The sequence below is a fragment of the Podarcis vaucheri genome (assembly GCF_965113315.1).
Source record: "Podarcis vaucheri genome assembly, chromosome: 7".
NCBI classification, from domain to species: Eukaryota; Metazoa; Chordata; class Lepidosauria; order Squamata; family Lacertidae; genus Podarcis; species Podarcis vaucheri.
Genome location: NC_138765.1, coordinates 5836221 through 5851754, shown reverse-complemented (window position 1 = coordinate 5851754; position 15534 = coordinate 5836221). Strand labels below are relative to the sequence as shown.

Below are 15534 nucleotides of genomic sequence, written 5' to 3'. Positions count from 1 at the left end.
CTCCAAAACATTTTCTTGCAAGCCTCCACACTTGTTCTTTAAATGGGATTGCCGATTTGCCCTGCTCCGCAAAACATAAACATGTATTTGTTGTTGTTTAGTCATTTAGTCGTGTCCGACTCTTCGTGACCCCCTGGACCAGAGCACGCCAGGCACTCCTGTCTCCCACTGCCTCCCACAGTTGGGTCAAACTCATGCTGGTTTGATAACACTGTCCAACCATCTCGTCCTCTGTCATCCCCTTCTCCTTGTGCCCTCCATCTTTCCCAACATCAGGGTCTTTTCCAGGGAGTCTTCTCTTCTCGTGAGGTGGCCAAAGTCTTGGAACCTCAGCTTCAGGATCTGTCCTTCCAGTGAGCACTCAGGGCTGAGTTCCTTAAGAATGGATAGGTTTGAGCATAGTACCAAAAAGGCAATTCACCCTCCACCTTAATGAGCCGCTCTCTGATTTGTCCCCAGGACCCTGTCCAACATTTGCAATGAAATGTCCTTTTTATGGTTATCATGTAATCCTTGATAAGTTAACGAATTAACTTCTTGATTGGAAATGGCAAAGTCCACCTAGCTGGTTTGGAAATGTGTCGGAGGACCAGGAGTTACTGGATAACCAATGTGGAAAGTTGGGTGTTCCCCAGCCGCCCTTATAAGTCCAGCTGTGGCTCTCAGCGCCTCCCCATAGCCCAGAGGGGGAATCTCTTGGCCAGGGTCCTCCATGGAGCTGCTCTCTGGGACTCTCTTCCTGCTCCTTTGCGTCTGCGGCGTCTTATTCCTGGGCTTGGCATGGAAGGGCAAAGGCGGCAAAGGTCGTCTGCCCCCTGGACCCACCCCGCTCCCCATCCTGGGGAATTTTCTCCAACTGGACCCAAATAACATGCTCAGATCCCTGGAGAAGGTGAGTCTCCATTCGCCTCCCTACCGAGCTGCAAGGTAAGCCAGAGGAGATTGGAAGCCTATGAGCAGATTGGGGATCCATCTTTGTAGGAATGAAAGAGCATCAGAAGAGACTTGCTGGATCTGTCCAAAGGGGGTTCCTCTAGCCCACCACAGTGAACAGACAGGGGCCTTTGGGAAGCAAGATGGGGGACACCTGGCTTGAGAGCAGTACATGTGAAAAGGATCTAGGAGTCTTGGTTGACCACAAACTTGACATGAGCCAACAGTGTGACGCGGCAGCTAAAAAAGCCAATGCAATTCTGGGCTGCATCAATAGGAGTATAGCATCTAGATCAAGGGAAGTAATAGTGCCACTGTATTCTGCTCTGGTCAGACCTCACCTGGAGTACTGTGTCCAGTTCTGGGCACCACAGTTCAAGAAGGACACTGACAAACTGGAACGTGTCCAGAGGAGGGCAACCAAAATGGTCAAAGGCCTGGAAACGATGCCTTATGAGGAACGGCTAAGGGAGCTGGGCATGTTTAGCCTGGAGAAGAGGAGGTTAAGGGGTGATATGATAGCCATGTTCAAATATAGAAAAGGATGTCACATAGAGGAGGGAGAAAGGTTGTTTTCTGCTGCTCCAGAGAAGCGGACACGGAGCAATGGATCCAAACGACAAGAAAGAAGATTCCACCTAAACATTAGGAAGAACTTCCTGACAGTAAGAGCTGTTTGACAGTGGAATTTGCTGTCAAGGAGTGTGGTGGAGTCTCCTATTTTGGAGGTCTTTAAGCAGAGGCTTGACAACCATATGTCAGGAGTGCTCTGATGGTGTTTCCTGCTTGGCAGGGGGTTGGACTCGATGGCCCTTGTGGTCTCTTCCAACTCTAGGATTCTATGATTCTATGAAGCCCTCAGGCAGGGCCTGAAGGCAATAGCCTCCCCACTATTGTCTCCTAAAACCTGATATCCACAGGTCTGTTACAAGTGTATGGACTCAGGTCTGGACTCAGATGTTCTCAGCCAGGATTCATGCAAGCTCATATACCCACTGCTGAGAAATTTAGGATTTTTGCTGATGTTATAATCAGTGCCGGATTTACGTATAAGCTAAACAAGCTATAGCTTAGGGCCCCCCAAAAAAATTAAAGGAAAAAAACACCTGGATGTACATTTCCAAAATATAAGATAAACAACAATGACCGCTCCCCACTTAAAATGGGGGGCGCCCTTTGCGTGGACGCGTGCAGCCCCTAGATCTGGAGCGGCTCCATCAGCATAGGCTTGGCTTTGCCTTCCCTCAGGTGGGATACCTGGAGGTCTCCGCCTACCTCAGTCAGTTGTCCAATCCCACCTGGGGGAAGCGTTGCCAAGGAGACCAGGCCAGGTAGGGGAGGGATTACCTGCCCACACAATAGAGGGAGGATCTTACCTAGGAATCCTCACTTGGCTCCAGAGCTTCTCCCACCCTACCCACCCTCAGTTAAGGTCTTATTTTTGCAGGTTAACTTTTCTTCACAGGTATGCGGGCGCTGCTACGTTAAGGTCGCTGTTAAAGGGCCGGAAAGGAATTTCCCTGCATTGGCAGGTTTCGCCTTTCCCGTAGCAAAACGTCACATCTTTGGCGGTATCAGGCTTTGGGCGGAATCCTTTTGTCCATCTTCCTCTTGCGGCGGCGATACCAGGGTTCCCCGTTAAAGGGGTTTTCTGAAGGGAGGCTTTGGCCGTACACCGAAAGGTCGTCATTGCTCCCTCCTGCGGCGGCGGCGTTACGGGGGCGGCCATCTCTGCTTGAACATATGTTCTCCAGAGCCGGCCCATCCCCCCACACACACTGGATAACCCTGATGCTCCCTAGGTCCCCGGCTGGGGACCGGGGAGGGAGAACGCCCAATGCCTGAGCCAAGGTCTACCCACATTTGAAATTTAATAAAGTTGTGGCCAATTTAATCCCATAGCACGTTGTCTTGAGTCGTTATTCACATGACGGGGGGACCGTGCAGGATCTGGGGACTCCGCCTGTCCACGCAAATAAAATAAAACCTACATACAGCAACAGTGTTTTGTGTTGTGTAGGCTCCTGTGATGTAAGTAATGGGCCCGGCCTGCTAGCCTGCTCCTAAAACATCACTGGTTTGCTCATTTCTATATATAGGGTGCCTACATTCTGCGGGGACTGTTATGTGCAAATGGCTTTAGATACCTATTAGGTCCATAATTGCCATATAGCATATATTCAACTCAAAAAAACAGCAACAACAAAGGACAGCTGAACATTTAAAGGGCCCCATTACCTTCAGTAGCTTAGGGCCTCATCAAACCTAAATCCGGTCCTGGTGTTATAATGCACGCTGGTCTTTAAATGTGTGTTGACCCTTAAACTTACGCCCACGAAAACGTCTCACACCAAAGGAATACAGAAAACTTGGTTTGCTATGTGAAATAGAAATGATAGAATATATAAATGCTGCTTCACACCCACACCCACACACACCCCTACAATTTAAGCACGGATAAACTCTTACAACGCCCACACCTTTGATCTGAAAGGTGAAAGATTCCCCATTTAAATGTGGGCACGGCAATTTTGCCATGAACCCACACTAGAAGTGGGAGCAGGCGGAGGAAAGTATACCTGCCCTTAAAGCAAAGCAGAAGTGTGTTGAATCCTGAGGAGCATTGGCTAAGTGCCTCGTAGTAGGAAGGCAGCACTTCCTGTCTTTCCCCCAGAACTCCTGCCTGTTTCTCCCCTTGCCCATCCTTGTGAGGCTCCCTTCCCGACCGGTCCCCCCCTCACCTGTGCATACCTGTGCCAACCGGAGGGGGCAGGGTAAGGTTCCTTCAAAAGGGACTGACGCTCTTCTCCCGGCAGCTAAGGGAGGCCTACGGCTCGGTCTTCACCGTCTACCTGGGGCTGCAGCGAGTCGTGGTCTTGTGCGGCTACAAGGCGGTGAAGGAAGCCCTGGTGGACCAGGCAGAGGACTTCAGCGGCAGAGGGCAGCTGCCGTCCTTCTCCAAGGATTTCAATGAACACGGTGAGGGGGTCCATCCTTGCGGGGAAAGGGGGCTTGGGGCTCAGCTCAGCCCATTTCTCCATCACTCTACTGACCTGTTGGAGGGCATACTACATGGGTTTGAAAATTATTATTTTGTGTGTGTGAAGGTAACCGTGAACGTTTATTCCCCTTAGAGTGAAGGGCAGGTGATTAATATTGATAATCAATAATCATATTTTTATATGTTAAGGTAAAGGTAGAGGGACCCCTGACCATTAGGTCCAGTCGTGGCCGACTCTGGGGTTGCGGCGCTCATCTCGCTTTATTGGCCGAGGGAGCCGGCGTACAGCTTCTGGGTTATGTGGCCAGCATGACTAAGCCGCTTCTGGTGAACCAGAGCAGCGCACGGAAATGCCATTTACCTTCCCGCCGGAGCCGTACCTATTCATCTACGTGCACTTTGACGTGCTTTCGAACTGCTAGGTTGGCAGGAGCAGGGACCGAGCAACAGGAGCTCATTCAGTCGCGGGGATTTGAACCGCCGACCTTCTGATTGGCAAGTCCTAGGCTCTGTGGTTTAACCCACAGCGCCACCCGCGTCCCTCATTTTTATATGTTAAGTTTCACAAATATATAAGAATAAGAATAAGAATATCTTTATTGTCATTGCCCCCTTCGGGGACAACGAAATTACTTATGCACACTTTACTCCTGTATATTCACTTTTGTAACACGTTACTTGGCCGATGTTTAAAATGATGAATGTTGAAGAGACAAGCTTTATTGGAAAATTACTGCTTTCTCTATGGCTGGGCCTCTTCCAAGGAGTTCATGTTAATTTGAGATGCTGATGGATTACATCAGGGGTCCCTAAAGTGGGTGGTAGTGTCTACTGGGGGAGGCTAGTGGGATCACCTGGAAAGGTGCTAAGAGACAAGGGGTGGCAGGATTAGGGCACTGGTGTTGCTGGATGAAGTTCCGCAATTTTGTGGAATTCGTAGTAATAAGCAGTTCTAATCAGGTTTTGAACAAATGTGAAATGAATTGCTGCTGCCTGTGTTATTATGTTGCTTAATGGGTTGCACAAACCGCTATTCCAATAGATCTAATATATAAATCTGACAAACAAATAAATATTCCAAATAAATTATAGGGGAGGGGAGAGGACGATAGGGTTGAGTTTGTGGAACCAAGGGGGTGGTCCCCAGAAAAAAAATGGGAACCAATGACTTATATAATAACAGCTCAGTGGTGCTTTTAGGTCCATACATACATACAAACAAACAATAATAATATTGCTTGGCCAGGGGTGGTCTTTGCCAACGGCGATCGGTGGAGGCAGCTTCGGAGGTTCAGCCTCACCACCTTGAGGAATTTTGGGATGGGGAAACGGTCCATCGAGGAGCGGATCCAGCAGGAGGCTCAGTGCTTGGCAGAGGAGTTCCATAAGACACAAGGTAGGTCATAAAGATTAAAGGTAAGGGTAAAGGACCCCTGACAGTTAAGTCCAGTCACAGATGACTCTGGGGTTGTGGTGTTCATCTCACTTTACAGCCCGAGGGAGCCAGTGTTTGTCCACAGAAACTTTTTCCGGGTCATGTGGCCAGCATGACTAAGCCGCTTCTGGAGTAACGGAACACCGAAACCAGAGCAGCGCACAGAAACAGTGTTTACCTTCCTGCTGGAGTGGTACCTATTTATCTACTTGCACTTTGTGCTTTCGAACTGCTAGGTGGGCAGGAGCTGAGACCGAGCAACGGGAGCTCACCCCATCATGGGGATTCGAACTGCCGACCTTCTGATTGGCAAGCCCAGGAGGCTCAGTGCTTTAGACCACAGCACCACCTGCGTCCCTGATAAAGATTGGTTGCCTCTAAAAGACTCTGTGGTGCTTGGTCTGCACTTGAGAGGCTGGCGTAGCCATTCTGTGCTCTTGCGAAACGCAGACTCTTTCTTGTAGCAGCTTGTATGGCATATATATGATACCAACAAGGAGGAATGGCCAGATGAAGTTAGTAGAATATATAGAAATGGCTTGGTGTCTTTGTCCATGGAGCTGGACCATAAAGAAGGCTGATCACCGATGAATTGATGCTTTTGAATTATGGTGCTCTTGAGAGTCCCATGGACTGCAATAAGATCAAACTTCTCCATTCTGAAGGAAATCAGCCTTGAGTGCTCACTGGAAGGACAGATCCCGAAGCTGAGGCTCCAAGACTTTGGCCACCTCAGGAGAAGAGAAGACTCTCTGGAAAAGACCCTGATGCTGGGAAAGATGGAGGGCCCAAGGAGAAGGGGACAACAGAGGACGAGATGGTTGGGCAGTGTTCTCGAAGCTACCAGCATGAATTTGGCCAAACTGCGGGAGGCAGTGGAAGACAGGAGTGCCTGGTGTGCTCTGTTCCATGGGGTCACGAAGTGTTGGACATGACTAAATGACTAAACAACAACATAGAAATGGCATGATTGGGAAATAAGATAAGAAATCAGGACACGAAAGTATTAGAAGAAGAATGGAAATGTTTTGTAGACTAACTGGAAACTCATTGCGAACGTATTAAAAGGTTAACAGTAAAAGAGTAAATTCAGCAGTTAGAGATATTGAGAAAAAAGAAAAGAAAAAGAAAGAAAGAAATGGGGACTACAAATTATAATATGTAGTGGAAAAGAAGTTAACAAAATAAACCGTGGAAGGAGTTGGGAGGGAAGTCAACATGAATTGCGTGGACCGTATTTGTATTTTGTATTTGGATTACTGTTTCAAGTGTGAAAATGAAAATGAAAAATACAAACAAACAAACAAACAAACAAACAAACAAACTCTTCCCTCCTGCTTTCTGTCTCTCCCCACTAGGGACGCCCTTTGACCCCACCTTCATCCTCAGCCGAGCCGTCTCCAACATCATCTGCTCCATCGTCTTTGGGAATAGGTTCCAGTACGACGACGAGAAATTCCTCACTTTGAACAACCTGATCACAGAACGGTTCCGCATGGGCAGCCTGCCCCCGTCTCAGGTGAGGGCGGACGGAGAACCCCCCAATATCTCTACACCTTGATTATTATCACTATCGTTTTTTAAAAAGCAAAGAATAAAAAATTCAAACCGTAAAGTGTCACAGTCTGGAAGGGCAAAAGGGCAAAGATACAGCCGAGTTCCAGCGGTTCTCTTTGCAAATGAATACTTATTAAACAATAAAAGTATTCCACTCCCGTGTGTGCCATCATCGTCATCATTATTTTTACGTTCTTTATTTATCATTTTGCATTGCAACAATTCAAAACACTCATGTACAGCAACAAACCAACCATAAATATGTTGGAATCTGCGTTCGACCGAGCTGATAAAGCTCATCTTCCGGAATCGCCCTCCGACGTGATTAACAACCAGAGCCTTTGATGAGGCTCCAGGCACATTCCCATTCAGCAGAGAATCAAAGCAGCACACGGAAGTGATGAGATTTATGGCTACATCGCTATGCTTTATTTCTTACTACGCAGACAGAAAACACATCCTCTTTCTGTGAGAGCAGAGAGCAACTGAAACAAAGGAGCCAGTAATGTCACATCCCTCTCCCATCTCCCGTGAGACTTCCAATAGCCTGGAATGTCTCTGGAATGTAAACAGAGTCTTGTGACTCTAAGCAGCTGCACAGTGGCAAACAGAAACTAACAAAATAACATATGAAAACAAAAGCGATGGTTTGCATTTTCTGTTAAGGTCTCTTTAAGTATTTCAGTGTCTTTCAGTAAGGTTTGGAAGGTAAGCATTGAGTCAAATAAGATCTTTTAGTCAAACAGGTCCCTCCATAGTGTCACAGAATCAAAGAATCTTAGAGCTGGAAGGGATACAAGGGTCATCTAGTCCAACCCCTGCATTGCAGGAATCCCACCTAAAGCATCCATGACAGGTGGCCATCCAACTTCGGCTTTAAAACCTCCAAGAAAGGAGAGGTCACTGCCTCTCATGAGAATATGTTCCACTGCTGAACAGCTCTTAGTGTCAGGAAGTTTCCCCCTGAATGTTTAGTCAGAATCTCCTTTCTTGTAACTTGAAGTCATTGGTTCGAGTCCTACCCTCCAGAGCAGGAGAAAACAAGCTTGCTCCATCTTCCATGTGACAACCTTTCAGATATTTGAAGATGGCTCTCATATCTCCTCTCTTTTCCAGGCTAGACATACCCAGCTCCTTCAACTGTTCCTCATAAGGCTTGGCTTCCTGACCCTTGATCATCTTGATTGCCCTCCTCTACACACCTTCCAGCTTGACAACATAAATTGTATTACCCTTAATTGGACACAATATTCCAAGTATGGTCTGACTAAGGCAGAAGAGAGTGGGACTATTACTTCCCTTGATTTGGGCACTAGACTTCTGTTGATGCAGCCTAGAATAGCATTAGCATTTTTTGCTGCTGCATCACAATGTTGACTCATGTTCAGCTTGGGGTCCACCAAGACCCCTAGATCCTTTTCACATGTACTGCTAGTAAACCAGGTGTGCATCTGGTTCTTCCTGCTTAAGTGCAGAACCTTACATTTGTCCCTATTGAGAATCATTTTGTTAGCTTGCATCCAGTTCTCCAATCTGTTAAGGTCATTTATTTATTTTTAAAGAGTCAAGGCTTCCATGAAGGCGCAAGCCTCAACACTTGCCTTTTTGTGGAATCTGAGTTTGCAGGAGACACATACTAAGGTCAGCCAAATGTGGTAACGCCCTTCCATTGCTCCCCATCTTCTTCCCCCGCAGCTGTACAATATTTTCCCGGAGATCATGGAGAAGATCCCCGGATCCCACCACGCGGGCAGCAAATGTTCCCAGGGGATCATCCGCTTCATAGAGGAGAAGGTCAAGATGAAGCAGGCCTCGCTGGATCCCTCTGACCCCCACAGCTACATTGACTGCTTCTTAGTTAAGATGGATCAGGTAAGGAATGAACTTCCTCATCTCCATCATCTGCCCCCCCCAAAAAAAACGTGCTGTCTGCAGGTTTCAGAGAATTGTGGAATTGGAAGGGACCCCAAGTGGCATCTAGTCTGACCCCCCTTTCAGTGCAGACATCATAGTAGACCTCGATCTCTTGGCAGGAAAAGAATAACCCGGCTTCTGAATTTTGCATGGAGAATTTGGTCATGGCCACCTTCAACTTGTTCTTTGCTGGGACAGAGACGATCGGCACCACCCTGAGATATGGATTCCTCACCATGCTGAAGTACCCACAGATTCAAGGTGAGGGCAGAAGGAGGAAACCTATGAGAATCACCTGAACTTCTACAGCTACAGGCCAAGCTGTTCCTAGGGTGTGTCCACTGTCGCATGCTGACAGCTTCTGGGAGCCACAGGTGAGAGAAGAGTGTTGGGTAGGGACCAGAGGTGGTCAAAGTTGTTGGGAGTACCCACAGATTCAAGGTGAGGGCAGAAGGAAGAAACATCCCTCCAACAAGTGAGATACATGAATTGCTACAGGGACAGAACAAGCTGACGATGGAAGGTAGCAGCGTAGACCCTAAGGGCTCATGTCCCCACAGAGGGGGCGTGTGGATTGTTTATATATTTGAGCTAGCTCAACATCTTCACACTGGTCTGTCATTCTGTCTTTCTGAAAAGGCCTTTATAGGTCTCTGCTGGGTCAAGCCAAAGGGGGCCCATTTGTCCAGCTTCCTCTTTTCACAGCGGCTCAGTGGGAAACCTGCAAAGGGGACTGGAACACAAGAGCTGGGGGCTGGACTACATGACCCTCAGGATCCCTTCCAACTCTACAACTCTGTGATTCTGTGATTTAAGCCCTCTCCCCTCCTTTGGTTCCTAGCGGCAAAATAATTAAATAAATAAATTATAGGCATTTTCCACCCATCAAGGGAAGCCCCAACTAGAACTGACTGCAGTAGTCAAGATGTGAGATTAACAGGGCATGTAGATGCGTGTCCAGGCTACCCCAGTCTAGAAATGGCCACAACTGGACTTCCGGTTGGCCGCCCGTTATGGCGGACGGGAGCTCTTTCATCTGAAAGGGCACCGGTGCTTTGGAGGTTGGGGGAGACCGCTAGAGCATCGTGGTACCCCGAAAAAAATCTCGGATTGAGCGTTCCGAGGACCTAGTGTTCCTGCGGGTGCTTGGAGCGACTCTCCCGCTCCCCGGTAAGCTCTTGAAAATAGCTCCGAGAGCAAGCGGGGTTGGAGACGGGGGCACTTGGGAATAGGCTACCCCAGTCCAGAAATGGCCATAGCTGGAGGGCCAGTCATGGATGGCAAAAGGCACTCCTTGCCACTAAAGCCAGTTGGCACTCAACATATAATAACGCATCAAGGCCTTCCCCCCAAATTTGAAGTTGCTGTTTTTGGGTGGTAGAAATGCTCTTATCCTGATTGTGAACAGGTGCTCAGTCATAGAATCACAGAACGACAGAGTTGGAAGGGATCCAGGAGGCCATTTTGTCCAGCCCTCTGTAATGCAGGAATCTCAGCCCAACCGCTCTCTTTCCCCCCAAGAAAAACTCCACGAGGAAATCGATCGAGTGATTGGGAGGGACCGGATCCCAGCCACTGAGGACAGGAACAAAATGCCTTACATGGAGGCCGTCTTGCACGAGATCCAGAGGTTCAGCGATATCCTACCGATGAGTCTTCCGCATGCTGCCACCAAAGACATCAACTTCAAGGGATACGTCATCCCCAAGGTAAGATTCCCAGCAGGCCCCCCAGCAAGGACAGAGGGACCAGGATCCAGCCTTTGGACCCTCAAAGCAGTTGGTGTGAGACTCCTAGGATGGGGTGGGGTGGGGACAGGATTTGAGCTCAGTGCCCCCCACTTCCAGGTCCAGAGGCAGTCTGTCTAGACCAGGGGTCTGCAACCTTTAAGACAAAAAGAGCCACTTGGACCCGTTTCCGAAGAAAGAAAAAAACTGGGAGCTGCAAAACTCGCCATTATAAAAATAACCTTTCAATGCAGTGACCAGCGTACATGCCCCTTACAATGCAGTGACCAGCGTACATGCCCCTTACAATGCAGTGACCAGCGTACATGCCCCTTACAATGCAGTGACCAGCGTACATGCCCCTTACAATGCAGTGACCAGCGTACATGCCCCTTACAATGCAGTGACCAGCGTACATGCCCCTTTCAATGCAGTGACCAGCGTACATGCCCCTTACAATGCAGTGACCAGCGTACATGCCCCTTACAATGTAGCGGGCGGGCGGGAAGGTGACGTCGGGACGGTGTGTGACTAACGCACGCACCCCCCCAATGCGACATCACAGCCAGTACAGCGCCCGCCACAGTGGGGAGTGTCGGGGCGCACAATGCGCCTCCTCCCCTTGCTAGTATCCACCCCGGAGCCGCGGCAAAGGTGTAAAAGAGCCACATGCGGCTCCGGAGCCGCGGGTTGCAGACCCCTGGTCTAGACTCCTGGGCTCCTAAGGGGGTATTTGGCCACCGTGAGAACAGGGTGCTGGAGCAGAAGGGTCCCCTTTGGCCTGATCCAGCAGCCAGGGGCTTCTTATGTTTTTTTTTTTAATATATACAAATACTATTCTCCCAGGGCACCTACATCTATCCTTTGCTGAGCAGCGTTCACTATGACTCAGAGGAGCACTCCAACCCTCAAGAGTTTGACCCAGGGAGGTTCTTGGATAGCCAAGGCTGCTTCAGGAAGGTGGAGGCGTTCATGCCTTTCTCAGCAGGTACGTGGGGAGGGAGGGATCTCCTTCCATTCCAACGGGAGGGGAGTGGGGGCGTTGGTGGGTGGTCTCTCTCCTATGAGATTCATTTCCAGGTGGTCCTTCCCTGGAGGGTCAGAGAAAGGAACCTCTGTTCTGGTCCTACTTGACTTGGCTTCTCGCAGGCAGGCAGATGTTATAGGCGAAGGGGATCGAGATATGGATATGCTCGTACCCCTTCCAATCTGCGCCTCATCCCGAGGGACGAGGGTAGGGTGGAACACTCTGTCACAAGAGACCAGGGCCCTGCGGGACTTGACATCTTTCCGCAGGGCCTGCAAGACAGAGCTGTTCCACCAGGCCTTTGGCCAGGGCACAGCCTGACTCCCTCCCTCGGCAATCTTCGCGGAGCTCTGGCCCAATGGTTGCCAGTGGCTTGAATTAATTAGTTTTATAATGAATGATTTTAGAGTGTTGTTTGTGCTGTACTTTTGTACTGTTTTATTGTTGTTAGCCGCCCTGAGCCCGGCTTCGGCTGGGGAGGGCGGGATATAAATAAAATTGATTATTATTATTATTATTATTATTATTATTATTATTATTATTAAATAATAAATTTTATTTATATCCCGCCCTCCCCAGCCGAAGCTGGGCTCAGGGCGGCTAACAACAATCAAAATAATCCAACATTCTAAAACATTCATTATAAAATTAATTAAATCAAATTAAAATCAAATTAATGGCAACCATCAAGCAAAATTTTGTGCAGATTGCCAGAGGAGGGGGTCAGGCTGAGCCCTGACAAAAGGCCTGGTGGAACAGCTCTGTCTTGCAGGCCTTGCGGAAAGATGTCAGGTCCCGCAGGGCCCTAGTCTCTTGTGACAGAGCGTTCCACCAGATTAGAGCCGCGGCCGAGAAAGCCCTGGCTCTAGTTGAGGCCAGCCTAACCTCTCTGTGGCCTGGGATCTTTAGGGTGATTTTATTTGCAGACCGTAAATTTCTCTGTGGGACATACCAGGAGAGGCGGTCCCGTAGGTACGGGGGTCCTAGGCCGTATAGGGCTTTAAAGGTTAAAACCAGCACCTTAAACCTGATCCTGTACTCCACCGGGAGCCAGTGCAGCTGGTATAGTACCAGATGGATATGATCTCGCAGTGAAGACCCCATAAGGAGTCTCGCCACGGCATTCTGCACCCGCTGGAGTTTCTGGGTCAGTCTCAAGGGCAGCCCCACGTAGAGCGAGTTACAATAATCCAGTCTGGAGGTGACCGTCGCGTGGATCACAGTGGCTAGGTCAGGGCGAGAGAGATAATATTATTATTATTAACACCCCAGAGGACAAGATCACACTTCAAAACGACCTTGACAGATTAGAGAACTGGGCCAAAATAAACAAGATGAATTTTAACAGGGAGAAATGTAAAGTATTGCACTTGGGCAAAAAAAATGAGAGGCCCAAATACAAGATGGGGGACACCTGGCTTGAGAGCAGTACATGTGAAAAGGATCTAGGAGTCTTGGTTGACCACAAACTTGACATGAGCCAACAGTGTGACGCGGCAGCTAAAAAAGCCAATGCAATTCTGGGCTGCATCAATAGCAGGGGGTTGGACTCAATGGCCCTTGTGGTCTCTTCCAACTCTATGATTCTATGATTCTATTATTATTATTATTATTATTATTATTATTATTATTATTATTATCTGGGGGCCACTGGGAGAACAGGATGCAGGGCTGGGGGGCCTGATCCTGCAGGGCTCTCCTGCGTTGTACCTGCCAAGGACAGCGTGGGAGAGGGGCTGGGTTGACCACTTATCAACCTGTTGGTGCATGCTCCATTAAAAGAATACATTACAACCCCCCCCCCCAAGGGGCCACAGACAGTTAGAGGCTTAAAGAGGAACAATTATGCCTGGCACCTAAAGATTTATAATTTATAAGCATCCCACAAACGGGGAGCCACTGCAGAAAAGGCCTCTTCCCATGTTGCAACCCTCTGGACCTCTCATGGAGGAGGTACTGTTTAAATGTATGCTATAATAGCATAAGGGACACGGGTGGCGCTGTGGTATAAATCACTAAGCCTCTTGGGCTTGCTGAGCTCATGTTTCTCTGTCCCTGCTCCTGCCAACCTAGCAGTTCAAAAGCACAGCAATGCAAGTAGATAAATAGGTACCACTGTGGTGGGAAGGTAAACGGTGCCCCCCCATTTTTTGAAGTTTTAATTTTTTAAAAAATTGTACACTCTTTACATCAGAGGATGTTTTCTGTCACAGTGTCCCGTTGCGCCAGTAGCGGTTTAGTCCTACTGGCCACATGACCCGGAAAGTTGTCTGTGGACAAACGCCGGCTCCCTTGGCCTGAAAGCGAGATGAGCGCCGCAACCCCATAGTTGCCTTTGACTGGACTTAACCGTACAGGGGTCCTTTACATCTTACCTATAATAGCACACAAAGACACCTTGAATCTTCTAGACCAACCTTGCAGGCAACAGCTTCTTAAGACTTTCTTTGACTGTCTATACGCCGTAAGCTATCGGTGTCTATCAGTAATTGTTCCCACTACATCTTGCACCCACTGAGTTTTTTATCACCTTAATTGGGTAGGTTTCAGCACAGCAGCCAGACAGCCCTCCAGCTAGCTCTCCTCCTCCACTGACACCTAGATCATGAAGAACCTTGCACGTTGCTGCGCAAGGGGGCCTACAGGCCCAGAAGGGGTTCCCTCGCCCTCAGCGCCATTTACGTCTGCTTGGGAGGAGTCCAGAGGGAGAGGACTAGAGAGGGAAGGACGGGGCAGACACCAATCGCAGCAACATCTTCAACTAGGGCACATTAGCCCAGATGAACTCTGCTATGTTTTTGCTGTTGCGAATAAAAGCTGACTGCACTTCACGTCTCCATTCCTCTTCCTGACCTGTTACGGTCCCTTGACACTGCCCGACAGATTTTGGTTTCTTTCGCCTGGCAGGGAAGCGTATCTGCATGGGCGAAGGCTTGGCCCGCATGGAGCTGTTCCTCTTCTTCACCACCATCCTGCAGGCCTTCACCCTCCAGTCGCCTGTGCCCCCCAGCCAGATCAGCCTCGCACCGGCGGCCGTGGGCGTTGGGAAGGTGCCCCCAAAATACCAGCTGTCGGTGTCCTGGCGCCAACACTGATCTCTCCTTTCCTGTGTTGCGGCGCAAGAAGATCTCGGTTTCTCTCTCAGTACCTCTGCACTCCTGAGAGATTGGAAATGTAGGACAGTCCTCTATTTGAAGGCCTGTCCATGCAAGGAGGAGCAGCACCATCAGAAGAAAGTAAGACAGCAGAGACCTTGAGGTCACCCCTTCTGGGCAGCAGGCAAAGCAAGCACCCAACTCACTTGGACACAGTCTCTTTCCCCACTAGGATGAGATGGGCTACATTTCTGTTTAAATCAATGGTTGCCAAGGTTTTCTGGAGGACCTCCCTCTTGGCTCCATGAACTCCTCCCCTGTGTCCCCTGCCCTGTCATTAGAATATTGGTTTGCACAACCCACTAAAGAAAGTAATAACACAAATTATGCCAATAAAGGTTGAATGGATGGATGGGTGGGTGAATAGCACAAGGGGTTTCAAAACAGCCACAATGAATTGCACATTTATTGGAAAAAAATAAACATTTGCAAAAATGGATATATCTAATTCCTCGCCCCCTGAATCTGGTCAACCGAAACTCCTGGCTGGCTTGCCAAACTGTTATAAGAAAAACAGCAACTGCTCGTTTCCACTTATGGGGTATCCTTAAGTGGGTTCCTGTTACGGAAATTACCGGGGGGGGGGCACATCTTTAAAGTTAAGTATTACAAATATTATGCCTGAATGTATCCTTTCAACTTGACAGCTCAGGGAAGTTACCTAGCTTTAAAAATAATATAAAATCATCTCCTTTCCCAGTTTCCTCCATTCCAAAGCTATTTTCCCCTTGAAAAAGGACTCCAGGAAGTTCCCAGAGGTGACAATTGCTGGGCTCATTGTTAGC

The 15534-nt window shown here is 48.7% G+C and overlaps 1 protein-coding gene across 2 annotated transcripts; it reads left to right on the top strand.

The window, feature by feature from the left end:
* Window positions 1–227: 227 nt before the first annotated feature.
* On the top strand, window positions 228–15054 carry LOC309536831 (cytochrome P450 2F3-like). 2 transcript variants are annotated; one of them, XM_082231190.1, is made up of 9 exons: window positions 228–892; window positions 3750–3912; window positions 5181–5330; window positions 6728–6888; window positions 8622–8798; window positions 8960–9101; window positions 10362–10549; window positions 11414–11555; window positions 14502–15054. In XM_082231190.1, the coding sequence occupies exons 1-9, from the start codon at window positions 713–715 to the stop codon at window positions 14687–14689; spliced, it is 1491 nt and encodes a 496-aa protein (XP_082087316.1). In that variant the 5' UTR covers window positions 228–712; the 3' UTR covers window positions 14690–15054. The 2 variants fall into 2 exon arrangements, with proteins under 2 accessions (XP_082087316.1, XP_082087317.1); XM_082231191.1 differs by lacking the exon at window positions 5181–5330.
* The last annotated feature ends 480 nt before the right edge of the window (window positions 15055–15534 follow it).